At 42.4% G+C, this 26,830-nt stretch overlaps 2 protein-coding genes across 4 annotated transcripts in view; both read right to left on the bottom strand.

Annotated features, from left to right (window-relative positions):
- Positions 1-4,042: 4,042 nt before the first annotated feature.
- On the bottom strand, positions 4,043-24,129 carry gspt1l (G1 to S phase transition 1, like). The gene is made up of 14 exons (XM_085402875.1): positions 23,937-24,129; positions 23,083-23,127; positions 13,171-13,413; positions 12,868-12,901; positions 12,703-12,780; positions 12,378-12,558; positions 10,008-10,162; positions 9,443-9,583; positions 9,254-9,347; positions 8,462-8,542; positions 8,041-8,214; positions 7,718-7,807; positions 6,118-6,286; positions 4,043-4,697 (listed from the first exon to the last, which is right to left on the bottom strand). The coding sequence occupies exons 1-14, from the start codon at positions 24,127-24,129 to the stop codon at positions 4,645-4,647; spliced, it is 1,731 nt and encodes a 576-aa protein (XP_085259001.1). The 3' UTR covers positions 4,043-4,644.
- Positions 24,056-26,830, bottom strand: part of mettl22 (methyltransferase 22, Kin17 lysine) — a 29,159-nt gene continuing 26,384 nt past the window's right edge. For all 3 annotated transcript variants that reach the window (XM_085402877.1, XM_085402878.1, XM_085402876.1), the window contains exon 12: positions 24,056-25,927. In XM_085402877.1, coding sequence (XP_085259003.1) covers positions 25,859-25,927 — 69 coding nt within the window. In that variant the 3' untranslated portion in view covers positions 24,056-25,858. The remainder of the gene's footprint in view (positions 25,928-26,830) is intronic.

The following is a 26,830-nucleotide window of genomic DNA, read 5'->3' as shown; positions in this document are numbered from 1 at the left end:
AATAAATATAATAATGAGACACGACAGGGAAAATAAGAACATACAGCAAGTTCTGTGGCTCATAGCAACATATAGGACCACAGTTTAAAAAGAATGTATGAGCAGACTGTCAATACAAATTTTGACATGATTACCTAATAAAAATTGAGAAGACACGAGCCTGTATCCCCTTTTTTGCTTGCAAATACAGTCAGAAGTCTCACACTGTTACATGTTGCCAATCAGTGCTGTTGTGTCTCCGGCGTCAGGAAGATGAGCCTAAATTCAGCTTCTCCCCATCTGTCCATCAAAAACAGGAAACAACTCAGAAGGTGATATGAGGTATGAAGAGATGAACCCCGGTGCCACCAGAAATAATATTGTTAAAAAGTGTTGAGTCACCACACGCCTTCTAAAAACTTCACTTCTCCTTGGTATTAATTGTGTTGTGCTGAAAGGTGGGACTTGTTTGGAAGTGATCCAAACAGAAGAAACAACCTTGTGCAGTAAGGTTAGATGTGTAGATTTGATCTCCTACTGACAAATAGGAAAATAAGATGCTTTGTGAACTGGAGCAACTCTCACTGGTAAAAACACTTTAGGCAACCTAACCAACTTTAGATATTTAGTCAAATGAAACTAAACTAAAAGAACTTAGATGGCCCCAAATGACCAAAACTACATCAAAACTTCCTCAACATCAATATTCATAATCATGCTGAGCTCAGGGTGACCTGCTGAACACTTGATGCTTAAAGACTGAAGTCACTGAGTGCTGTCAGGGTTCTCAGCTGTTCAGTGTTCTGCCTGAGGATCATTTTAAATCACTTTTATTTTTCACTGAAAATAAGCTGCATTTAGCTGGATCAGTTTTAGGATGCTAGTACTTTTAATGCTGGCTCTTGAATTTCTTTCATCTGCCAGTCGCAAAATTAGCTGTGGGGGGAAAACAAAGTTTCCATCTTACCTTTGTTCCATGCTTTGACACACACTGCTCCCATCTAAGCCACATCCACTCCACAGCCTGTACCCATTATTCCACACCTCCATCATGTTTGCTGTGCATCCTTAAAATTAAATAAAATCTAACTGAGGTTGTGCCTTCTTATTTTCACCTCAAAGCTAATGTACAGTGCTGCTGAGTGCTGGGTAGGTGCCCGTCTTGCTTATTCTTTGAGTTTTGAAAAATAAACCACAATTGACAAAATGACCTTCATATTATTTAAATGTTACATAAAATTTCTCCACTTAAGCTCAAGTCCATAAATTACTGGTAAATTACTGGAGTCACAGGAAGTGATCTATCCAAACAGACATCTTTTTCGATAGATGAGTCGTCCCTTGATGACCATCGCAGAAAATGCAAGTTTAAGGCTCTCGTGCTTTACTTTTCAGACACTTTTATCTACAGTATAAACACATTACATCTAAAAAAGGGCAAGAAGAAAACAAAGAACCCTGAAGTGACTGATATGAGTGGATCTTTTTGGAAAGAGCTCCGACTGGCAGCGACTTTGACAGGAGCTGGAAAGAGTCTGTGCAGTTTTCTCTTATTCTGTTATTCAAAGGAAGAAAATCAAGTGCATATAATCAATTAAATAATAATAAAAAAAGAATGATACAAGTCAGTTTGAAATTGTGTCAAACGGGGATTCAGCATCAAGACTGCTTTGGCTGCCATCTGCCAAGAAATAAGTGGTGTTGATAGGATGACACTCGTCCATCCGCCTGAACTTTGACAGGCCAAAAACGTATCGTACGTACGTGTAAGCACATGGTGGTCAAGGTAAAGCCTCCATCAAATCACATCACACCATGTTTTATCGTCTTTTAAGGTTCTTACAGGATCATCATTCACAGAATAAAAACTGTGTTCCAAAACTCTACAAAGTAGCATAAAAATATTAATCACAAAAATATGGTTAAAAATTGTGATAATAATAATAATGGATTGGATTTATATAGCGCTTTTCAAGGCACCCAAAGCGCTTTACAATTCCACTATTCATTCACTCTCACACACTGGTGGAGGCAGCTACGGTTGTAGCCACAGCTGCCCTGGGGCAGACTGACAGAAGCCAGGCTGCCATATCGCGCCATCGGCCCCTCTGGCCAACACCAGTAGGCGGTAGGTGAAGTGTCTTGCCCAAGGACACAACGACAAGGACAGAGAGTACGGGGATCGAACTGGCGACCTTCCAGTTACAGATGCGCTTCCCAACCCCCTGAGCCACGGTCGCCCCTAAAAATTGTGACAGTGCACAGGGCAGAAAACAACCTGAAACTGAATGTAACTCGTAATGGACTCCAGGAGACAGACCGGTCATTCCCCTGACATCGTAAATAGAAAATGAGTGGAATCTGTCTCCATCTTCAGGTTGCTGGGCACCCACATCTCTGCCAATCTCACCACAGCACCATCACCCCAGTAAAGGCGGCCTGGCAGCAGCTGCACTTCCTCCGTGTGCTGAGGACCAGAAGCTGCTGCTGACCTTCTGACGCTCCTTGCCTGGGTGCTGGTACGCAGGGGCCACAACTGAGAACAAGAAGTCTGCCTAAAAGATCCTTGGCTGCCTTCTGCCACCCTTGGAGGCCATTGCCAGCTCCTCCTGCCTCAGGAAAACCAGGGCGTCACAGGTGACCCCTGCACCCCGCTCATCACCTGTTTGACCCACTGCCCTTCAGATGGTGCCTCAGGTTAGCGTCACTGGCAGCTGAGATATTATAGGTGGCAGGGCAGCTCTACAGAGCCAGAAGTGTAACATCCAGCATTTTAAAAAATTTATTTAAGAAGTGAAGAGTCCAAGCTGATGCTTCAAAACATGCAATTTTTATGTTGTGATACATATTTATATATATATAACTCATTGCTATGTAAATACACACATGCTCTAACTGCACTTTGTTAGTCACACCTAACACAAATCCCTAAATAATAATATGGCAGAAATCTAATGCATTTAGACACGGCTCAGCTGACAGGATCACTTGTTACCTTGATGCAGTAGGAGACACACTGGGCAGCACTCCTGTCAGATCCAGTCTCACCAAGACTGGATGATAGAAGCAAACTGTAGTCTGGTCTGATGGATCCATCCTGCCTTATATCAGTCAGGCTAATGGTGGTGTCATGTTGTGGGGCGTTTTCCTGACTATAGTCAGGGTTGGATCAGGTGACCATCCCTGCTGCGATAGGCTGCTGGGGCCTTCCTATGATGTACTGAGCGTTTCTTCTTCACTCTCTGTAAACACAGTCGCTGCATTGAATCTTAATTTTGCAATCTTTAAAGTCTCCTGTGACCTACTGTCATTACCACTGTGCTTCATAAGGGCAGCACCAACATTCATGTTGCTGGATTAAAACCTCGTGATTAAAAATACACTTTGAAGACTGAACTATGAAGCTGATCTCCAAAGATGAATCATTTCTTGGGAATTCTGATTTTAAAACAAGCATCAAAATCAAAGACTGATTTGCGACTGGTTAAAAATGCTAAATGTACTCACCCACCACAGCTCACTGAGGTCCCACACCTCCAGACCCCTGCCCCCCCAGCCCAGATCCACTCTACTTTCCAACGTGTTCTTGTGTCTCTTGCTCCTTTGTCTTACTTTTTATATTTTATACCTGCACAGTTGGTGGAGCAGACAATCTGGGTGTACACATACAATGACAGTAAAGGCATATTCTATTCTGTTCCATCACAAGCTTCTATATTAACCCAGGAATTCTGCACACTCACAAGAGGAGGTTATTTCACTCTTCTACACAAACTTAGCCATGGCTAAGGCCAAACAGCAGAGGCCTGTTCAGCTTTTAAATCCGTCCGTTATCCATGATACGAACTCAAATTTAACAGACAAGCCTTCACATCGACATTCCCAGAGCTTTGTGTTCACATTGTGTACATACTGGAAGCACTGACTACGTTTCGGTCCACAGGAGTCGATTTGTGTTGCACGTTGCAGTAATTAAACAAAATAAAATCTTTCTATCTATATACACTTTCAAAGCAGTTTCAGTCAAGCAATAGCAAAGATGCTGAACACCTGACAAACAAGCTTAGTTTTCCCCAATTTATGGTTTTATTGTCATACTTGTTTGCTTTGATAACATTTGAACACGCTCAAGCACACTGCCAGAACGCCACATGAGAAACCAAAAACTGGGTAAAAGCAGAGGGAAACATGTACACCCAAGATCAACATTTGGTTTCAACTGTTTAGTTCTTTCAATTTCCTTTGCAAGTTACTGTGAAAATCATTTTACACTCCGAGCAGAATCCTGGTCCACATCTGTTTTCAGATATAAATTCTGCCATTTGTCATTTATGGAAAGAAAAAAAGTGGAGGGGAAAAAAAAAATCATGTATGATAAGCAGACCAGAGTAAGGAGGTGGGGGAGGTGGAGGGAGGGCTAACCCAGAATGGCATAGCTGAGCTCTCAATATGAGAAAGCCGACTCGTGTGGACATCATCTTGGTTTGTCATTTGCTTAAAAACATGTTTCTTTTTCACATGAGTTTCTTTTTCTGAAGCTGATCTTCAGCACGCAGAAAGGGGGCGTGCAGGGAGGCGCTGTCACCACTGATAACAGTGTGGGCGGGTTAAGACCAAGCTCCGCCTGCTCCTCCTCACTCAGACTCTTAGACTCGCCGTCAATCTTCAGTCCCGCTCAGCCACCAGCTTCAGCACTTTTCCGATCGCGATGGTCTTCCCTGGAACATACACCAACAAAGAAAACACTCCTCAATATTGCGTGAGTCCTAACACGGCTCTGCTATTGGAGTTCTGCTTCATTATATGTAGGATGCTCAGACCGGGAAAAATGAGTTCCATATACATGCAAGTAATTCCTGCTGTGAGTGACATTGAGGCAAGCAGAAATCCTAATGTGGCTGCCTCATGCACACAGGGCTGACTGCGAGTACAGATGCTCTGTATATCTGTACACCTGTGTACTGTGCTGCGAGTCGAATAGTAAAAACGAGCAGGACTGTTGATGAGTCTTTAAACCAGCTGCTTACAACAGAGCCTTTTATGGATGCAGATTGAGCTGCATCACCAAACCCACACCCTGAAGTGGGACACCCGATTTATCCTCGTTGGACCGAGCAGTAAATCAGATGGCAGAGCTGATGTCTGCACGACGCAATCAGCAATAAAATAGCGGTTTTCTGTGCACATCCAACCAGTTTACCACATAGCTGGTTGTCACTAGCACATCACACCAGTTTCTCTCTGAAGCATGAGCAGGAACATCCGCCAGCCTGTCTGCAGGGGGAGGGGAGAGACACCCCCCCCCCAAATGAGCTTCACTTCATAGATGTGAGGGGGGGAGAAAAAAACCGTCTCTCTCTGAAACTTATTTTGCACATATCAATTTAGTTTTCCTGCAGACGTATCAGGGAATGCCAGGACTCCCAATCACTTACGTTTGTGATGCACCTGTTGGGGTGCATGTGGTGAAAAGTGTTTTATTGCATAACGTAGTGCCGATTACATGTTGCAGACATGAACCGATTGTGCCACTCAGTGTGCCCAACCCAATGAGGACAAACCAGCGTGCCCGACTCCATCTGTTTGGTGATGACGTCGCCATAAAAGGTCTTTCAGACAGTGGTTGAACTGAAGGGCTGCTTAAGGCCTAGTTTAAAAGTTCTTTGTCTTAATCCCACAGACTCTACAGCCCAGAAAGCCAGGTTAGCTGAGACTAAAGTCAAAGGTTTCAATTAACAAACAAAGCTCTCTCTCTGCCGACACAGATCACCATGTGTGTTCAAAGTTTGACTTAAAAAAAGAGATTCCTTTCTTTAATGTTTTAAATGACAGTGTTCTGTAGTGTGGTATGGTTCTACTGAGATCATATACTGAGTTGTATCTGAATGAAGGCCAGCTGTGCAGTAACAGCAGCACAGTTTGTGTCTTTGATTTTCCAATTGCAATGTGTTTGTATCAGCTGGAACCTAATCTGCTGTTCAACACTGTTGAACTGCATCTACTGGGACTGTGTTCAGTTACAACTGTAGACCGTTCAATCATTAAAATGACTTCGATCTGGTCACAAGCTGCAGTGATTTTCTCGTTACCGTCTACATTATCAGACAGATAGAACGATAGATATATATGCACACACACCTTCATCCCGTAAGGTGAACCGTCCCATCTGAGGGAAGTCTTTAAATGTCTCGAGGCAGATGGTCCCTGCTGTGCGCAGACGGGCGATGCACACCTGGTCCTGTTTCACAAACCGTGGTCGTGTCTTGCTCTTCTCTCCTGTCTTCTTGTCTACCAGACAGATTAAGGCCTGCACCCAAGCAGCATATGTGGATTTGTAGCAATCTTAAACCAAATGTATAACATTTGGACAGATTAAGATATATGGTCCAAAAGTCTTGAGCCACCACTCATTTAGATTTTGCTAGGATAAAGACAAACGCTTGCAAACACACTGCAGAATTTCAGTGAATGTAAGTGAATATTTGGTGTGAGCACCTTTACTCTTTAGCACATGCACTCTGAGGCAGCTCTGTCATTTCTTATGTTCAAGAACAGTTTCCCAGACTTTTTGAAGGACATTGAAAGCTCTTCTTTGGACGTTTCTGCCTTTTTCCCTGTTCTCTGTCAAGATGATCCCACACTTCCTCAATAAAGTTGGATTCTGGGCTCTGGGAAGGCCAGTCCATAACCGATGGTTTTCCACTGTGTGTTTTGGCTTAATTATGCTTTTGCTGCACTGACAGTGTGTCTGGGATCACTGCTGCTGCCAATCTGAAGGTACTTTTTTCAATTCCAATAACTTTGATCAGATCTCCAGTGCAGCCCGAACCAACATCACTGCTGTACCTCCCTCCTGAACTCTGACAACAGTTTTGTTTTTTTTTACAACAAGCTCTCAGCTGACAGCTGTTTGGGGATCACCTTGTTAGCCTGTCTAACCGTGCTGTCTTTGGCCTTCTTCATAATGAAACAGATTATGTGGGGTTTTGGTTTTTTAAAGACTGCTAGTAAGAAAAGCCCCTTTTCCATTAGTACCTGCTCAGATCACTCGCCTTTACCCAACTCAGACTGACAGTTACCTGTTACAATCGAGTACCACCTAATGTGCGTAGTTGTCGTTATAGCAACACGGCCGGTGTGATCCCGGTCTGTGGCTTTTTGTCACACTTGAGGACCTCGTGTTATTTTTTGTAGCCAGTTCTCTTGTTGCCTGGTTTAAAGAATAAAAAAATGGCGGTTTGGATTTTCGTGAACGAGATGCTTTCATGGCTTGTGAGCGGTCAGTGACGCCACTGACCAGCCAATTGGTGGCGTGCAGTCTGATGACATCGCATGTTAGTACCTCTTTGGATCGATTGGAACTCTGGCCAAACAGGTACAACTGGAAAAATCCTGAAATCGATCCGAGTAGGTACTAATGAAAAGGAGGCTAAATAGGCCCAAATTGGTTCCTTGGTGAGTTGCCCGTTTTGTGAGGCCACTACACTGGTGTTTGTGTTGATACAGAATCTTTGTTATGCTTGAATGATTCACAGGTCAGTGTTAAACGGCTTAAGCAAAAACAAATCCTGTGAAAACGGTCAGGTATTTACACTGAGTGAAAAAGCAGCCAATGTCCACAACTTTGAAAGACGTTCCATCAGCCTGGAGAGCTCCTGATCCAGACCATATTTTAAATATAAAGAAATGAGTCGGGGCTCAAGACCATCGAGAAAGTGAATCTGGCATCAGGTTTTACCGTAATTTGCACTTCTTCAATGCAGGTGTGAATGTGAAGGACTGCATTGTAACCTGGACAGATGATGGATTTGTGTTCAATGATGACAATCTGCAGAGGAAAGAGTTCCGGTGATCAGGATAAGGCTGCCCATACAACATTTTCTCACTGTTAACATCAACAACTGTCTTGTGGCATCAAGCCTGAGATTCATTGCGGACCACGTGAACAGCTGCTGTGCACGTTGTCTCGATGCATGCTCAATCATCGTGGACGTAGCGTTTTGCTGTGAATGTTGTGTCGATGGGCCCTGTAATACCAGCAGAGCGTCCACGTGCACTAACCTGCGCGTCAAACGTGCGCCCTGAGTGGCACAGGTTCTCTGCATTGCACAGAATGAAGCCCGGGAGGATCTCCTCCTCCTCTATGCCTTTCAGTCGCAGCTTGAGATTTTCACCTGGCTCTGCGTCGTCCGTCTCCACGTCATCAGAGAGCAGACTCAACACTTCCACCACATGCTGCACATATAAAGAGACAGAACAGAGACGTGTATCCACATCCCCACACCAAAACAGGTGACACTGGCAAGGACCTACATGGGATATCACTAGTTTGTTTTCCTTAAGAACTCTATACCCGTTAGTTTCATGCAGCCTATTACATCTGAATACATGCTTCTAATTCTAATTTTAACTACAGGCAAACAGCCAGTGAGCAGCAGCAATAATCTCACCTGGCTCCGGCTTATGGAAGAAGATCTCTTACCCTGTTTGGCATCATGACCAGCTGCTGTGCTTTACTGATGGAGCCAGACTCCAGTTTGCCCAGAATCACAGTGCCCATGTCCTGGTGGAGACAAAGAGTGTTACAGAGCAGCTGAGAGAGAATCTGTGCATCTATCAGTCTGACCAAGTCTCCACTTCCACCGCAGCAGGACATCATGTCCAAGTTCAATGTGGCAGCAAACGATTAGAAAGAGCGGCTGTGACGAGAGGTGGCCACTCACTCGCCATGAGAGCATCAGACTATCATATGCCAGACACACTGGGACGATCTGGAGGCCGGTCAATCTCAGTGTGGACTCCATCGGACATTCATGTTTTAATATTTCTGTCAGCAAATGTCTAGGAAAGCTCAGGGTTGCAGCGCATATGTGCCTGTCAGACTTCATGCTGAGATGATGTTTCAATGCTGGGAGATGGCACGCTCCTTCAACTCTGTGCAGAGCAGAGACGGCTAAGAGGAAGTGCTCCGATTCAGAGTCAATCTTTAACCAGCTAATCAGTAACTGTTCAGATTTTAGGTTTCTGGTTTGTATACGCTGCATGACATCATGCTGCAGGGGCTCACAACGCCCCGTCAAGATTACACGCAGTCTGTGTCACGTAGAACATGTAGTTTGTATCAACGCACAAACATAAAAACTTTCCCCGTTTGGTTTGTTAACCTTTGTCAAAAGCTCCACCCTTTCGTAGAATTAACCAATTTTCTTGGTTAAATCTAATCATGCTAAACTGTAATGCAGCTTTTAGATGTGCAAATGAGAAAGACCCTTACCTTGTATTTGTCTACGATCGGCAATCTTACAGGACCGTCACTTGATCTGTTAAAATTTGGCAAACTGTCCAAGTGTGGAATAAAAGGTAGACCTCTGCAATATAAAACAAAAACGATTCCTCGTGTTTAACTCGTTTGCCTGATCTCTTCAGTCGCCACAGGTGCAAAAAGGAACACAGCAATACTTACGTGTACCACGAGCACATGTTGGCGGGCTCCTTCAGGTTGGCTCCTGTCAGCCCGGAGCACGGCATGAAGTGGACATCTTTCTTTGGATTGAAGCCCACTTTCTTTAAAAATGGCACCAGTTTCTCCTTACACTCTTCGTACCTGCGGGTTCAGACAGGGTGGATGTAAACCTCTTCAAAGGACAGCAGCATGACACAAAGTGACCACCACATGTATCAGCAGTGGGTGGAGGACAATGTGGCATGTGCAGCACCAGTGAGGTCAAATGCTGACAGGATGAGTTGAATTAACCTCTGATTCAGTCTCCCACAATAAAGAAGCATTTATTTCAAACTCCTATTGAAGTAAAACTGAAACAGCATGTAGAGGCCAGCAGAACAGAGAATTTGGATTCCCAGTAATCGCTGCATGAGACGACTCAGGACAGTGTTAAACATTACATTACTATTGTTATTAATAAAAGTAAACCCACTAATGCTCTAATTACAGATTACAGTGTAAGCCAGTCAAAGACATGTGTGTATATGTATACATGCAGACTTTAGCTGCTGTTCAGTGTCCAAACCTTTCCAGGCTCCAGTTGACTGTAGGATCATCCATTTTATTCACCAGAACTATCAGGTGCTTGACTCCGGCTGTTTTGGCCAACATGGCATGCTCCCGTGTCTGTCCACCTTTCTCAAAGCCGGTTTCAAATTCACCTTTCCTGGCAGATATCACCTGTGGGACAAAACACTCACTCACTTTGTGCTACAGCCTGGTGTAACGTCATGAAACAGATAACACAAATGCATTAACAACAAAACAATAAAGACGTTAGAGCTTAGCCTATCCCAGCTGTCACATGGTAAGGACGGCACACACTGAGCAGCTCACCACAGGGTTATGAACATGAATAATTCTGAGCACTGACATTTTTATACTTTTAACTTTGTCCAAGTTTAAAGGGTTCAGTAACTAGTAGTGTCGTTTTTTCAATCCTGTCATACTTTGGAGCACTTGGAGGGAAAGTATGTTAAGCACAGATACTCCTTCATAAACACTATAGAGGGAGTGTGTACGAACAACTATGGACACAGATGTTTTTGAGAGGTTTGTTATACTGAATAAAGATGGAACCAAACTCTTCACCTGAGGCAAAAACACAGGCAGGGTGTGAAGGCATTGCAAGGAAGAGTTAGCTGATGATGTGCAACCAGGAGCAAACAAATAACTCAAGCAAGGATCACCAGCTGCTGCCTGACAGGAAGAGCCCACGATGAACGGGAAAACAGGACAGCTGGCTAAAAAACTCAGGCAGAAAAGTTTCCAGCTTTAGTATGTGATAACACCTCAACTTCTAATGAGTTACAGTGTTAACTTCCTTTAGTTATTGTTAAACTGCCATGTTACGCAGTTGTGTTATACTTTTACTCCAAATTCTCAGAAAACATCTGCTGCTCGATTATGGCAAAAATGATAATCACGATTATTTTCACTGACATTGAGATCTCGATTATTTGACGATATTTATTTAACAATAACAACGTGTTGAATAATGACTTTAAAGATTGTCAAAAAATAATATAAAACAGTGCAAATGTTTACAATATAAAAATCAATGAAAAATGTAAACTTCTATGTTTAGTGAGCTTTGCAGTGTTGCTCTGTGGTGCAGCTACACCGTAGCAAAGTTTACACACTGTGTCTACTTGATCCACGTCTGACTGAACCCATAATGTTTCCACACCACTGAAGTTTTTTTTTTTACCTCTTTTCAACCAACAGCAGTCACTCTCCTCTCCAAATAACTTCTGCTTAGCTTTCCGAGCTTCCCTCGGGTCCTCTTAATCAGCGGTCCCCAACCCCCGGGCCTCGGACCGGTCCCGGTCCATGAGTCGTTTGGTACCGGGCCGCGAGCGTTGAGGCTCAGGTGTGAAATGTCTGGTTTTCAGGGTTTTTATCGGTTTTCAGCGTTATTTTGTTATCGCTTTTATCGTTTACTCGGTTTTCCTGGGTCTTTTTTCATGTGTGTTATGAATAAATCTTTTTTTCGGTACCGGTACTAGTTTTATTTTGTTGTATTTATCCGCGACACCTTAAAGGCCGGTCCGTGAAAATGTTGTCGGGCATAAACCGGTCCGTGGTGCAAAAAAAGGTTGGAGACCGCTGCTCTTAATTGTTGTGACGTATGTTCGAAATGCAGAGAGGTGCGCTCAATTTGCCACACGGAGCAGCGCGAGAGTAAAGCACGAGGGAGGGGCTAATAATCGGCTCAGTCATTTTTAATGATCGTTGAAAGCCCAGATCGTAATCGTGATTCAAATTCGATTAATTGAGCAGCCCTATGCTGAACTATGTTGTGTTTTAGTTGACTCACACTTTGAATGTAGTGCGTCATCAGCAGGGTGGAGAAAGCCCTTCACTTACTAATAAATACTGCCTGCAAACAGCAGCATTTATAAAACTGACGTCGTCATCACTGTGGTATCATTTGCCCCTATTACATACACAGCAATGATTTTCTTCCTCTCATTTACTCAGAGCAGTACAAGAGCTACAGTGCTCTTCAGGGCGTTCTTTAAACCAGCTGAGTACGAGTGAGCGCAGCAAGTCTCATACGTGTAAGCCTGCTCACTATGAAGCGCACAGTGATATGCTCCTGTTAGGAGCAGCTGCATCCCTTTGGTACACGTAAAGACCCTCAATCAGCGCAGTTAGTGGTCTCAGCTATACTATTAGTCCTTGTAACACACACACACACACACTCTAAACCAACAGCTCTCTGTAGCAGACTTACACGCCGACTTCCAGTTTAGCGTTAAGCTGCACTGACATACACTCAAGCGTCTGCATTTGATTTCAAAGGTAAACTACAGGGAATTCATTACAATTGTACTTTCTGGTGTTTTTCTCGGGGGTAAGTTCAGTAACACTGCTCATTTCCTGGACTCACCAGCACAGCCAGGTCTGCTTGTGATGCGCCTCCGATCATATTGGGCACAAAGCTCTTGTGACCTGGAGCATCTAAGATGGTAAAGTGCTTCTTGTCTGTCTCAAAGTATGCTCGGCCAACCTCCACCGTCTTGCCTTTGTCCCTCTCCTCCTGGTTGGTGTCCAAAGCCCAAGACAGGTACCTGAAGATAGTTTCAATAAATAAAAAAACAACCTGAGACAAAGTGCTACTGTGTTCGTGGTCACTCTCAGCAAGTCAGTTTCTACGATGTGCTCGACACACAACACCACCATGTTGATGCAGACACAGCAGACCATCCACTCACCAGGTTTCCCGGTTCTTTTCCTTGGCTTCTCTTTCATATTTCTCTAAGGTCCTCTTGTCTACCATGCCAGTCAGATACCTGTGGTACATGAAAGGAACATGTCAAAGGCACGATGTGATGGAAGCAACTTCACTCACCTAAAGAAAAAAGGAGACTACTACTCACATGATTTGTCCTCCAATGGTCGACTTGCCAGCATCTGGAAAAGCAGCATATATTAATCAGCTAACCTACACCTTCCACGTAATAAACCCATTTTTACCATACCTGATGTGCGTACGAAACTAAGTGTGCGATTTAGTTTGTAAATAACAACCAGAGCGGGTACAACCGGAGCCCTAATACACCAGTGAAAACAGCCCCAACAAACTAAATGTTTGGACAAAAATCTCAAAGCCGTCGTTGTTATGCGTGCCGGTCACACTCACACATGCTAACTCAAAACAGCAAACGAGACTTTCCACTAACCTACATGTCCAATGAACACCACATTGATGTGTTCCTTTTTGGGAGCATCCGGCTGTGTGGGTGGAACCTTGGGCACGAGCACCTCCTCTTCCTCCTCCATCATCTCTGGAGCGGTCTCGTCTGGCACTTCTGGCCCCCGGTCCACGCACACGCCGCCTCCTGGCTCTTCCTCGCTGGGTTCTACTTCTTTCTGGTCCCATGGCTCCTCTGCGGTCATTTCTGCATCACCATTTTCCACGGGCGCTGCACGGACAAACAAAGCACATCTTTTTTTTTTTTATGCTCATTTTAAAAATGAAAATAAAGAGCATTTCTCACTTCCACCACCATTACTTTCTCTGCCTTGTGCCACTCAAAGGCTCTCTTAAGGCATTTGCACAAGAAGTCAAAGTTCTTTACAGGGAGTGCAGAATTATTAGGCAAATGAGTATTTCGTCCACATCATCCTCTTCATGCATGTTGTCTTACTCCAAGCTGTATAGGCTCGAAAGCCTACTACCAATTAAGCATATTAGGTGATGTGCATCTCTGTAATGAGAAGGGGTGTGGTCTAATGACATCAACACCCTATATCAGGTGTGCATAATTATTAGGCAACGTCCTTTCCTTTGGCAAAATGGGTCAAAAGAAGGACTTGACAGGCTCAGAAAAGTCAAAAATAGTGAGATATCTTGCAGAGGGATGCAGCAGTCTCAAAATTGCAAAGCTTCTGAAGCGTGATCATCGAACAATCAAGCGTTTCATTCAAAATAGTCAACAGGGTCGCAAGAGGCGTGTGGAAAAACCAAGGCGCAAAATAACTGCCCATGAACTGAGAAAAGTCAAGCGTGCAGCTGCCAAGATGCCACTTGCCACCAGTTTGGCCATATTTCAGAGCTGCAACATCACTGGAGTGCCCAAAAGCACAAGGTGTGCAATACTCAGAGACATGGCCAAGGTAAGAAAGGCTGAAAGACGACCACCACTGAACAAGACACACAAGCTGAAACGTCAAGACTGGGCCAAGAAATATCTCAAGACTGGTTTTTTTAAGGTTTTATGGCCTGATGAAATGAGAGTGAGTCTTGATGGGCCAGATGGATGGGCCCGTGGCTGGATTGGTAAAGGGCAGAGAGCTCCAGTCCCACTCAGACGCCAGCAAGGTGGAGGTGGAGTACTGGTCTGGGCTGGTATCATCAAAGATGAGCTTGTGGGGCCTTTTCGGGTTGAGGATGGAGTCAAGCTCAACTCCCAGTCCTACTGCCAGTTTCTGGAAGACACCTTCTTCAAGCAGTGGTACAGGAAGAAGTCTGCATCCTTCAAGAAAAACATGATTTTCATGCAGGACAATGCTCCATCACACGCGTCCAAGTACTCCACAGCGTGGCTGGCAAGAAAGGGTATAAAAGAAGAAAAACTAATGACATGGCCTCCTTGTTCACCTGATCTGAACCCCATTGAGAACCTGTGGTCCATCATCAAATGTGAGATTTACAAGGAGGGAAAACAGTACACCTCTCTGAACAGTGTCTGGGAGGCTGTGGTTGCTGCTGCACGCAATGTTGATGGTGAACAGATCAAAACACTGACAGAATCCATGGATGGCAGGCTTTTGAGTGTCCTTGCAAAGAAAGGTGGCTATATTGGTCGCTGATTTGTTTTTGTTTTGTTTTTGAATGTCAGAAATGTATATTTGTGAATGTGGAGATGTTATATTGGTGTCACTGGTAAAAATAAATCATTGAAATGGGTATATATTTGTTTTTTGTTAAGTTGCTTAATAATTATGCACAGTAATAGTCACCTGCACACACAGATATCCCCCTAAAATAGCTAAAACTAAAAACTACTTCCAAAAACATTCAGCTTTGATATTAATGAGTTTTTTGGGTTCATTGAGAACATGGTTGTTGTTCAATAATAAATTTATTCCTCAAAAATACAACTTGCCTAATAATTCTGCACTCCCTGTATATAGCGCAATTAAACAGCAACTGTTGACCAAGGCAACGCTGTACTTTTAAGATAATCAAAAGAGATAAAAACAAAAAGCATAAAATGAGAAGGTTTGAGTAAGAAATGAGACAAAAGTACAAACTCATTCATTCACTTAACAGCCAAGGAATAAAAGAGGGTTTTCAGACAGGTTTTGAAAGTGTCTGATGTTGGGGAGGACCTGATGTGACAGTTTGTTCCACAAGGAGCAGTCACAGCAAAGGCCTGATCTCCTCTGTGCTTTAACCTGGACCTTGGGACAGCCAGGAGCATTTGATCTGCAGACCTCAGTCATGTTGCAGGAGTGTATTAATTTAAAAGATCAGAAAGGTATGAGGGTGCTAACCTGTGCAACGGCTTAAAGACCATGTTTACTGTAAGCTGCAGTCATCACTGTGTTGTTGCCAAAGTAAAAGAGAAGAAGCCATACTGTGAGATGTTAGGTACAAGTTTGTCATCTCCTCATGTACTGTATGACAGAAGTGCTAACAAGGTGTCCAATGTACAATCGTTTGTACTCATACGCTGAATAACCTGCCTGGCCAACCTCAGTTGGAAATTCTTCTTAAAGCTAAGAATAAAATAAAATTGAAAAATGGAGTATCTATGTTCATATTTGTGTTCCTCACAGAAATAGAGACCTGCTATTAACATGTCCCTGAAGCAATGTCATACATTATGACCCAAACATGCCAATCACCATTTCTAGGACTGGTTCATAGTTCGCTCACTATTTTAATGACGACTTTAATCAACTCACAAGAGCTACCAAGAACTGACCCAGTTCTTTTTTATTGCAATAAAGCAGCTAGGATGGCTCTGCAGTGCTTCACAGACCAACGTCCTGCAGACAGCAGTGTTTGTGGGTGATGTTCACGTCTGGCTTTAAGCTACATGTGTGGACAGCACGGTGAGCCATGTTCACAGGCAGGGATTTCTGAAGCCGTGCCCATTTTTAATGCAGTGCTGCCCGAAGCTTCGTCCCTGCACACAAAGATTGAACCTTCTAATGATCTTATCGACTATAGATGTTGATTCAAGTTTCACATTTTATGCTGAGGAAAATTTGAAATTGCTCCACAGTTTGTTCCTCCGAGTGTTTCTTATGAGTAACACTTTTCCAGCTCCTTGTTGCCCTGACCCATCTTCTTGAAACGTGCTGCTGCCATCAAATTCAACATGAGCTTATTTGTTTTTTAATGAAATAAAATACCTCAGTTTAGATATTTCATGTTTTCTATGTTCTACTGTGAATGATATTTGAATAGGAGATTGTCAGATCAACTATTTTCCTTGCACACACGCACACACACACACACACACACGCGCGCGCACACACACGCGCACACACACACACTCCCAAGATTTTTGGAACTGAAGTTGTAGAAACCTTGTTTACAACACCAGCATGCCTACCATGTGTCCTTCCTTTATTCTCAGTGACCTTCAGGTGTGTGCAGACACAAACACAAGCTGTGTTTGACCAAGATGAAGGCGAGCCACAAGCCTCGGTTACAATTTCCACGTCTTGTGATGCAAAATTTCAGAACTGTGAGGGTCTGTGTCCGCACGGCTGCCTAATACTTAGTCCTTTACAGACACCAGGTGAGCCAACAGCAAGTATTCATTCCTGTTATATCTCTGAACTCTGCCCATTTAAACGACTAGTTACAAGGAACGTCCCTAAAATTTAGCACAGGTGTCAGCACCGTGAATAAATACAGTGTAATGGGAGATGTTCACATTTCCAGAACAGCTGAGTACAACCAATGGATCTAAATAAACAGAAAAATCTTTGCACCAAACACTACAGATTTCTGCGTGCCCTCACTCACTGCCCCATGTGTACAGTCAACAAGCACCACGACTTCAAGATTCACTGTACTGTGTGTGGACAGTACGGTGTAGGCGAGTCCTAACCACCATATTTATGTGCAGTCCCCCAAAGAATCAACGGTGCATCACTTGGCATGGATGATGTGGCCAGGTCAATTGTTGACAGGCTGGAAAGTGGGCCCGAACAAGGCAGCGATAAAAAACATAATTAAAAACGACGGGGAAATAAAATAAAACCAATCAAGGTGGAACAGTGGTTTGCACCACTGCCTCACAGCAAGAAAGTTCTGGGTTTGAGTCCACCACCTGGTTAGGGCCTTTCTTTGTGGAATTTGCATGTTCTCCCTGTGCATGTGTGGGTCCTCTCCGGCTGCTTCCCATAGTCCAAAGTAGGGCTGGGCCATATTATACCATTCACGGTAACACCGGTACAATGCTGGGCAACAATAAGAAAATAAAATATAACGATAAAACGCACATGCGCAGTGCCTGTTTTCATACGCACATGGCCGAAAAAGCATGGCAGCGACTGAGAATGAGAAGGGAGAAAGCGGATCATTGAGTGAAACGGATGAACCAGAACTTGTTTGTAAAAATGCTGCAACTTCAGTGGTGTGGAACTGGTTTGGTGTTTGTCTGTCAGATACACAACACAGCACATTTTTTTTGTAGAACATACAAGTGGCCGTCGTTATTGCCGTATTTGTCTGACTAAGGTGCTCGTAAATCAGAGTAATCTGGGACCTAAACTCCGCCCTCTCACTGAGAGTTAAAAATTGTCTAAATTCTTTCATCTTTAACAGAATGATCAGCGTTGCTGCTTTACCAGGTGTAACAATTACGTTTAACATCCAGACATCCATGAAAACAGGATTTATTACATTTAACAGAGTTAGAAGTTAGCTCGCTAGTTACCTAAGCATGATATAGCATGTTCTGACTGAGAGATTTCTGAAAAAAAAATCAAACGTACAGCTCTGCTATCACTTCCAACATAAATGAAGACAGGAAACTAAACAGCAGTGACGTTTGTAGGGTTACTGAAGTTGGGCTAGCTGGTATATAATGATGTGCTACGTGATCGCTAGCGACACAGCTGTGTTAGCATAAACAGTGAAGCTGGAGGACGAACACTAACACTTTTCCACTCGATGAAAGTTAACGTGAGGGTTCCTGATGGTTAGAGACAAATGCAATCGCATGGCAGGATGCTGTAAACGGACCAAACTTCAGTCAGGAGAACAACTAAGATAATCCATCCACAATACGAGGTTAGTCATTAATATACTGCAACAACATGGGAATAGAGCAGCTGTGATAGAATACAGCATTAATGAATCGATGGCACAGAAGTGGAGGAAGCAAGAAGAATGAGTTGAATAAAGTTTGATTTATCTGACTGCTTTGTTTCGCTTAATGTGCCTTATAATCCCGTGCACCTTATGGTCCGAGAAATACATATTTGACTTTTTTATTTGGCACACTGCAGTTTAATGTTGCAAAGCACCTCTTTTTAACTTCAGTGGATATTATACATGGTTATGCTCAGGATATGTCAGCCCATTTCCACTGGAAATGCCTTTTGGTTAAACTTTCAGCAAGGAATTTGCATTTGCACTGTTACATTTTTATAAAGCTTTAATGTACATAAAAACAGCTGCTTGTTTAAGTGACAATAAATGGAAGGGTTTTCTTTGTGCTAGTAAAGATGTGGAGTTGTATTTTGTCTTGCATCAATTATATCGTCAGTTATATCGTTATCACAAATTTTGAAATATATATTGTGACAAATATTTTTGGCCACATCGTCCTGTTCTAGTCCAAAGACATGCAGTTAGTGGGGTTAAGTTAACGGGTGATTCTAAATTGGCCCCAAGTCTGAATGCGAGTATGAATGACCTGTCCAGGGTGTACCCGTGTCTTGCACCATAAGTGCTTAAATGGGCTCCAGAGTGGAAGAAAACACCTACAACATAAAAGATGGACTGCAAAGCCACGTGTAGGCTCACATGTAAGACCACTCAGAATGGGTTGATGTTCCCTTACAGATAAAAATAAATAAAAAAATAAAATAAAATACAGAACAACCCCCCCCCCAAAAAAAAAAAAAAAAAAAAAAAAAAAAAAAAAAAAAACACATTTCCGGTGACCCCCTATTAGCAAGCACTTGGCAACAGTGGGAAGGAAAAACTCCCTTTTAACAGGAAAACACCTCCAGCAGAACCAGGCTCAGGGAGGGGCGGGGCCATCTGCTGTGATTGGTTGGGGTGAGGGAGACAAGACAAAAGACACTGGAAGAGTCTGAGATTAATTTGAATTAATGATTAAATGCATAGGTATATAAACACAGTGAGCAAAAAAGGTGATTGAAGAAGATGCACTAAGTGCATCATGGGAAACCCCAGCAGCCTAATCCTGTTGCAGTGCAACTAAGGGAGCATTCAGGGTCACCTCATCTATATATGGTTTATCAAAAACATACTTTGTCAGTCTACAAGCCAAATGATGTTACTGGAGGATTCAATGTGAGCCTATCAAACATGTTCATGTAGAGTACATCTCTGCATGCGTGTCTAAAGTGATAATGAAATACACTCCCAATGAACATGACAGAGCAATGAAAAACAAGACAAGCTGATGCTAATCTACAACTGAATACAGACGTCAGTTGCTGTTTGCTCAAACACTGTACGCGGGAAGAAACACACTGTAGCAGATGCATGAAGCAAACACTGCTGCGAGGTGAAGGAGAGGAAACCAACTGTTCTAACTGTGTGAATCAATCTGTGTGAGATTGATTCAGCATAAATGTCATTGTCAATATTGTACTCATACACAAGTATTGTGTGTGTGTGTGTGTGTGTATATATATATATATATATATATATATATATATATTCACAGTTCGATTCATTACTTTGGTGTCACGGTTCGATATTTTTTCGATACAAAAAAAAATGTTCATGCCTTTTTAATTTGTCATTTATTAAAATTATAAATATATATTTTAACTCAAAAGTACAGTTTTTAAATTTAATGTTGCTGAAACAACAAAGTAATAAAAAAATAATAAATTTATCTGATTGAGGAATCACTCATCTTTGGAAAAGAGTTTGTTACAGAGAAATGGCTCTTTCCAAAATAAAAGCTATGCTATACGCTTCTTCTGGGCTATATTCTCAGCAGCATATTAAACATATCAGGTCCCCATAAGGAGAATCAGGTGCTAACGGCTGTCTAAATGACTCGGGTAAAGTTTGTAGCATGCGTGCTTGTTGTTTGTCGGCGTAAATGTGCAGTCATATTCGTTGTGTTCCCACTAGTGCTGTCAGCGTTAATCTCGTTGAAATGACGTTAACGCCACAACACGGCAAATCTCCGTTAACGAGCTACCGCGGATCGCCCCGTGCGTGGGGCTAGACGGCCAACATGTTAACGAGCTAACTGCGCTAACACACTAGTTCACACCAATGTAATTGAGCATTGCGTGGCACATCCAACATACTGTTTTACTTTACTTTTGTCCATGTACCTTGTCCACGCTTACCTTCAGGGTCATGCTTCACATGAAAACCAAAATAGTTCCAAACGCCAGATCTGAATGAGGGTGGGGGAGGTTCAATTTGCCATGTTGCAAGGAGAGCTTAACTTCTGTCTCGCTAGCTTGCGCTGCGCTCAGTGAATCTGCGTTCGACTACTCCGCCTAGGCTGCACTGTCGAGCGCAGATTCACTGAGCGCTCAACACAGACAGCATCGTCAGAAGGAAAGTTGATAAAATAAATTAAAAATTTTGTATTGTTCGATACATATGCGTACAGAACCGAACGCACTGTATCGAACGGTTCAATATCGATACGAGTATCGTTGCACCCCTGATATATAGATAGATATATACACACACACATACAGAGGTGTGTGTGTGTGTGTGTGTGTGTGTGTGTGTGTGTGTGTGAGTGAGTGAGTAAGGCACACTGGGAGCACTACAAACATGAAGATTAATCTCGGCAACAAATCTAACATTAAATTAACTTACCTGAAAAACCACAACTGGGCACACTTAGCTTGACAAAGCTACTTTTCAGTTCAGAGCAAGGTAACAAAATAACCGTATCCATCACCTACTTCATGTACAAAAACCTACACCCACACAATTTTGTGAAAAACAAGGGCTACTCTTATATGCACAAGAACCAGGGGACAGTGTCAGAAACACATGCAATAAGCAGTCTCTTGTTGTTGCTTCTGCCATCAGTGGAGAGCAGCAGAGTTACAACATACAAAGAGTTGAAATGACACTGAGTAAAAAACAAAAACCACATGTTTCTTCTCTGGCAACTGACTGTATTTTTCATCTTTTAGGGTTTTTTTTTTTTTTCCTCTCTTCAATTCTCTCTGTGGTCGAGTCTGCTGACACTTCCTTTCCTGTTCAGGCCCACTTTTCAACCAATCAGCCTACAGACAGTCATCCCCAAGACTACTGGCGCATCCTCAAAGGTTTCATACCCAGAGTCTGCACATATCAGGACAATAACACGGGCAGTAAGCGCTTGTATGTAACACTGTAGCAGTGTGTGTGCGCAATTTGTGTGCCACAGTGGGAAGCCAGTGACCCACACAAACACGCTTCATACTAGGGCTGAACGATATATCGCATTTGCGATAATATCGCGACATGATCAAGTGCAATTTTCTAACCGCAAAGGCTGTGATTATACTCTGGACATGTCCAAATTCATGGGCTGCATCCTCCTGAGGCCGCATTTGTAGACCGATTACGTCACAGCGACGCGCCGAAGGCTGTCCAAATTACTACCATATCCCAGAATTCATAGCGCGGCCCAGCCAAACTCCAGTTTCCAGCAATGGCGGCCGCTACTAAGTTTTAAAATTACTCATACTAATCTTTCTGGGTCACAAAATAAACTTTTAACATATTTTCAGGCGAGAAAGTAGTTGTGTAAACATCAAATATCTGCTCGGTTTATCAAGATATCCCATATTTGCAAAAGTGCTTCGACGTTTTCAGAGGCGTCTGCTACCCACCAGCTCGACAGCTAGCCGGGAGCTCGAGGGTTACTGATGCGGCCGAGAACGGCACAACTCCCGGCACATCATTTTCAGATCACCGCAGAGTTTCGCTCCTCGGGTTAAACGTGATATATAAGTCACTTAGACAACCTAAAAATGTTATTGTTGGGCTTTTTTCAGTGTTTTGTTTGTTCGTGAGTAAATCGGTTTGGCTGAGATTAAAGTTATTAGATTAGATAAAATAAAACTTTATTAATCCCCCGGGTGGGTTCCTCCTTGGTTTTCACACAGCTGACTAAACGTCAAACAGAAAACTTATTAAACAGAAGTATGAGACAGTCGAGAATTTACACCAGTGTCTGGTTATATTTTAGATAGCAAGAAGCAGACGGCCGAGTTTATTAAACTCCACCGAGACAGCGGTGACGCTGATCAGAACTAGACCGTCCAATTTCACGCCTTTAAACTTTAAAGGCGTGTTTGTGTGTGTGTTTATACAATTGCTATTATGTTTGCACTTTATGTGTAATGTTACTGACTGCAGAGATCAGTAAGATGTGTGTATTTTTTATTTATTAGTTTTATTTATTTAATATTATTTTTTAATTGAATGACTGTCTAGTAGTTCACAGATGTCGAAAAACTGAGTGTGGTAAAGCCACTGATTTTGTTTATGTATATTTCTGCAATCTGCACATTGTACTGACTTTCATTTTAATGTTTACACCAGGGTTCCTTGTCAGCACTTTATGCTCAGATGTTTGTAAGCTAAAAATAAACTATTGTGTATGTTCAAATATACTGTTGTGATTGAAGAAGTTAAATAAAAATGTCAGTCATCAATTCATGCATCACCTCATGTCATCATAACAGAGGTCTGTCTTCCAGGAAAGAACAGTTTAAAATTAATGTAATATAGTATTGGCCATACTATATGATGTATTGCTTGTCTTTGTTTAATAATACAGAAGACAAAGACCTTAAAAAATAATCGCATATCGCATCGCAATATTGGGGAAAAAAATCGCAATTAGATTATTTTCCATAATCGTTCAGCCCTACTTCATACATACCAGCACTTTCTGACATCTCCATGGTGGACATCTTTTCAACAGCAACTAAAAGAGAAACAATGGTTACATTTAAGTTTAATGTAATCTTAATGGAGCTTGTTCCACAATCTTAAAAGAAGAGCATGTGAGTTTTAAAGCTGCAACTGGCTTAATTAGAAAACAGAACCGTCTTTGTGCCCCACAAGTAGCTCTCATTGTATCTTCAGAGGCCATCTGACGACAGAACCTGTAACAGTTTTACTGTTTTAGCTCCCGTGTGTGGGGCTCAATATGGGCGGCACACCGCGGATGGATGCAGGTGGTGTATGTACGCTTTCCTGTGATCGTCTCCAGAGTGCGTCAGATCATCCACGTCACGCCACATACTCATACTCACGCTCTTACTAATTTGTTCGCAGTGACGAGTTTAAGCTTTCCGCAAACACTCCCGGGAAAAGTGCCAGTACGGCTCCAGTTACTGCTCAGAATGACTGATCTCTTGGTTGTACGGCGTCGCTGACGCTAAACACCGAGATTCCCAAAACTCAAACGTGAAAAGCACGCCGGCTAACGACCATGCTAGTTGGCTACCGCCGGGTGGCTGAAACAAGCTAACGCCGGTTGGGGTGGTTACTATTTAATCAGTTATGACAGTATTTAACAAGCTGCAGAACAAGAGGCGGCTAGATGTGACAAGTTGAAAAACTTACAAAGCGCAAAGCTTACCACGAGAAGGATTAATAACCCGAACAACGTGGAAAGCAGCTAGTTTATCGCGTTTCACGGAACGCGTGTCTGCAAAGCGGCTAATGAGCTAGCAGCCCAGCCACTGCTAGCTCTTAGCTAACGCAACCCCGTGGTGCCCCTGTACTCACCGGCAGAGTCGACGTTTGCCGGGTGTGCTTTCAGGCCAAAAGCCGGAACAAACTCGGCGGCGTTTACATTGGGCACAAATGGCTTAGCGTTCACATTTAGCGTTGTGAATGCTGATTCAAGTTGTCCGTCGATCGTGGCCTCCACATCATCTTCTTGTTCCCAGGAATCAGGGGCAGTGTCTCTCGGGTCCATCGTGGTTGTTGGATTTTCACCGCCGTGAGATTTGAGCTGCGCAGTTGTTGAGCCACACGAGCGTCCTCCCGAAACCCGACGACGCCGTCAGCCCTGGCAATGCTGGAGAGCGTCCCAACTCCAAGTGTGCCGTTTAATCTCCGACTCAAGTAAAACCCAGCAGCCGGTTTCTGTCTGACCAGACGCCACAGAGGATGTTCGACTCAGCACTCCCAGAGACTGTCCGCGTGAGCTAATGCGTCCCCACAACCGCCGGCTACCCGCAGTGACCCCTGGGATATGAAGTCTTATTAAAAAACGAGAGCGCGTCTGCTTCGAAAGAATTTTCACACTAAGAGAACTACATTCCCCGAAAGACTACGGACACACGGTTTACGTCAAAAAATTTCTCAGCTTTGTAGAAACCGCAGATTCGAGTCAGATTTTGTTTGATTTTCTTGGAGTATGACTTTCGAAGGCTTATTCTTTCAACTTGATTAACTCTTTAATATGAGTTATATTTCTTGTTTGCTTGAAGAAGACATTATACTCGAGTACAAAAACACGCTAATGCACCCCCACCGCACGCACGCACGCACGCACACACACACACCCCGCTATATTCTAAAACAAAGCCACTAGTGAAATGTATAATATAATGTATCTCATATAATTAGTATAATATATAGTATAATATAATGTATAATGTATATATAATGTATCTCAACAGAAGTAAGTTAAAACAAAATTGGTATGCTTCAATTAACTGCTTCAAAACATTTCACAAAAACAGCTGCAGGTTAGACAAAAACCTCCAATAAACTGACAAAAAACGATTATAATTCATAGTTATAAATTCCCATATTTGAATTTCCATATTTACAGAATTAGAAAGTATGTTTACAGTCTGGTGCAACAATAACTTGTAGATAATTTCCCTTTCATACTCTGAAGTCATTCACAAATAAGTATTACAGTTTGCTGGTTTGACTGATAGGTATGCCACCATCGCTGTAGCAGACTGCTGTCTACCAGAACTCACAATGTCAACAACTCCACTATGTTTGTGCTGATGGTGCTTCTTAGAGAATTTTTAAAGGCATTCTCAAACAGACACCAATGCGTGCAGAGTGTTACGACTCATTTAAGACATTTGTGCTTCAGTTTTCGTGAGCGAAATTCTAGTGTTTCACCTTGGACTAAATAGCACTTATCTGTGCCTGTTTGTTGCATCCGTAAACTTATGAATCCTACTAGAAAAGATTGCCAGCTTTTGCTAATCAACACAAAAAAACCCCATATACAATATCCATAAGCTAACCCTAACCAGAGACCAAAAGCAGCATTTTCAAGGTGACTTTTAAAGATCTATGACTGAGCGTTGCTGTTTGGTCTCTTGGTCAAAGACTATCTAATCGGCTCTAAAACTGACCCACCACTTCTCAGTTAGCACTTCCTTCCACTTCCCAAGCTCCTCCAACCAGACACTGACAACCACTGACATGAGGATGAAAAGGATAAAAAGTTGCACAAGGGAATGCAAAATTTAAACAAAATAATATTTTTTACTTTTATTGTTTTGTTTTTAATTTTCAATATTTATCTTGATTACTACATTTAATTTTATACATATATTTTTTTATAAATATATGTAATTAAAACATCAACTGTAAACTTGAAACATATTTTAGGTCAAATTTTGGGTGAAAGTTTCTCTTCACTTTGGTTTGGTGCTGGTACAAGATCAACATTAAAATGCTTCCGGATCAGATCTGGCTGGCATAAAAGGAAGAGGAGTCGCAGTCACCTTCCACAGCTCCTGCAAAAATATATATAACATACAAATAAACAACTTATTCCACTTGATGAAAGTCATCCTTTATCACAAACCCACTTAACCGTATTGGATAAAAATGAAACCTTTTCACTGTTTGCATGTTATATTTTCAAAAAAAAAAGTTATTGTATATTTATTTTTAAATGGTTAAAAAATTGCTTTTTGAGAATTCTAAATGATGAAAAATACTTTTGGTACCATAAATCGAACATAAGAGGAAAATTGTCTTTTATCAAGCAGTTTAAATACAAACACTGTCTTGCTGTAAGCGGCATGTTAGCATATCATACTGCAAACAGTGGTATCAATCAATCAATATGACACTCGCAACAGTGTCTCCAAAAGATTAACACTGGAGTAGCACTTTGTACTACAATAACAAAAGCAACTCTGACGTGCATTTAAATGCATTTACAGTAAGTTACTGCAAACAGTGTCATTTGAGGTTTATGATCAAAAATAAGCATTCAATAAGGTTAAAAAATAGCTAATATAGACTATACTGCCAAAAGTATTTGCTTCTCTGAATTCACACACATATGAACTTGAGTTCCTAATTAGTTTAAATCCTTCCAGAACCACATTTCTGAGGTCAGACACTGAATTTGGTTGAGGAGGCCTGGCTTGCAGTCTTCGCTCTAATTCACCCCAAAGGTGATCTATTGGATTGAGGTCAGTTCTTCCACACCAAACTCACTCATTAATGTCTTTATGGACCTTGCTCTATCCACTCATGTGCAGTCATGTTCAAACAGGAAGGGCCATCCCCAAACTATTCCCACAAAGCTGGGAGAATTAAATTGTCCAAAACGAGTTCATTTAACTCCTGAAAAACAACCCCACACCATAAATCCCCCTTCACCAAACGTCTTGTCCTGGAAACCA

This window comes from Rhamphochromis longiceps, linkage group LG4 (genome assembly GCF_057381845.1).
Source record: "Rhamphochromis longiceps isolate RC_006_pf linkage group LG4, R_longiceps_female_GT1.1, whole genome shotgun sequence".
NCBI lineage: Eukaryota > Metazoa > Chordata > Actinopteri > Cichliformes > Cichlidae > Rhamphochromis > Rhamphochromis longiceps.
This window is presented reverse-complemented; position numbering and strand designations above follow the sequence as displayed.

What these genes read in the sequence shown, in the direction of transcription:
- gspt1l (XM_085402875.1), bottom strand. Translation starts at nt 24,129, where the DNA reads ATGGACCCGAGAGACACTGCCCCTGATTCCTGGGAACAAGAAGATGAT. An exon ending in GGTGTTCATTGGACATGTAG is followed by an intron (nt 12,902 to 13,170) that starts GTTAGTGGAAAG and finishes CTGCTTTTCCAG; the next exon opens with ATGCTGGCAAGTCGACCATT. An exon ending in GGCGCACGTTTGACGCGCAG is followed by an intron (nt 7,808 to 8,040) that starts GTTAGTGCACGT and finishes TTTCCTCTGCAG; the next exon opens with ATTGTCATCATTGAACACAA.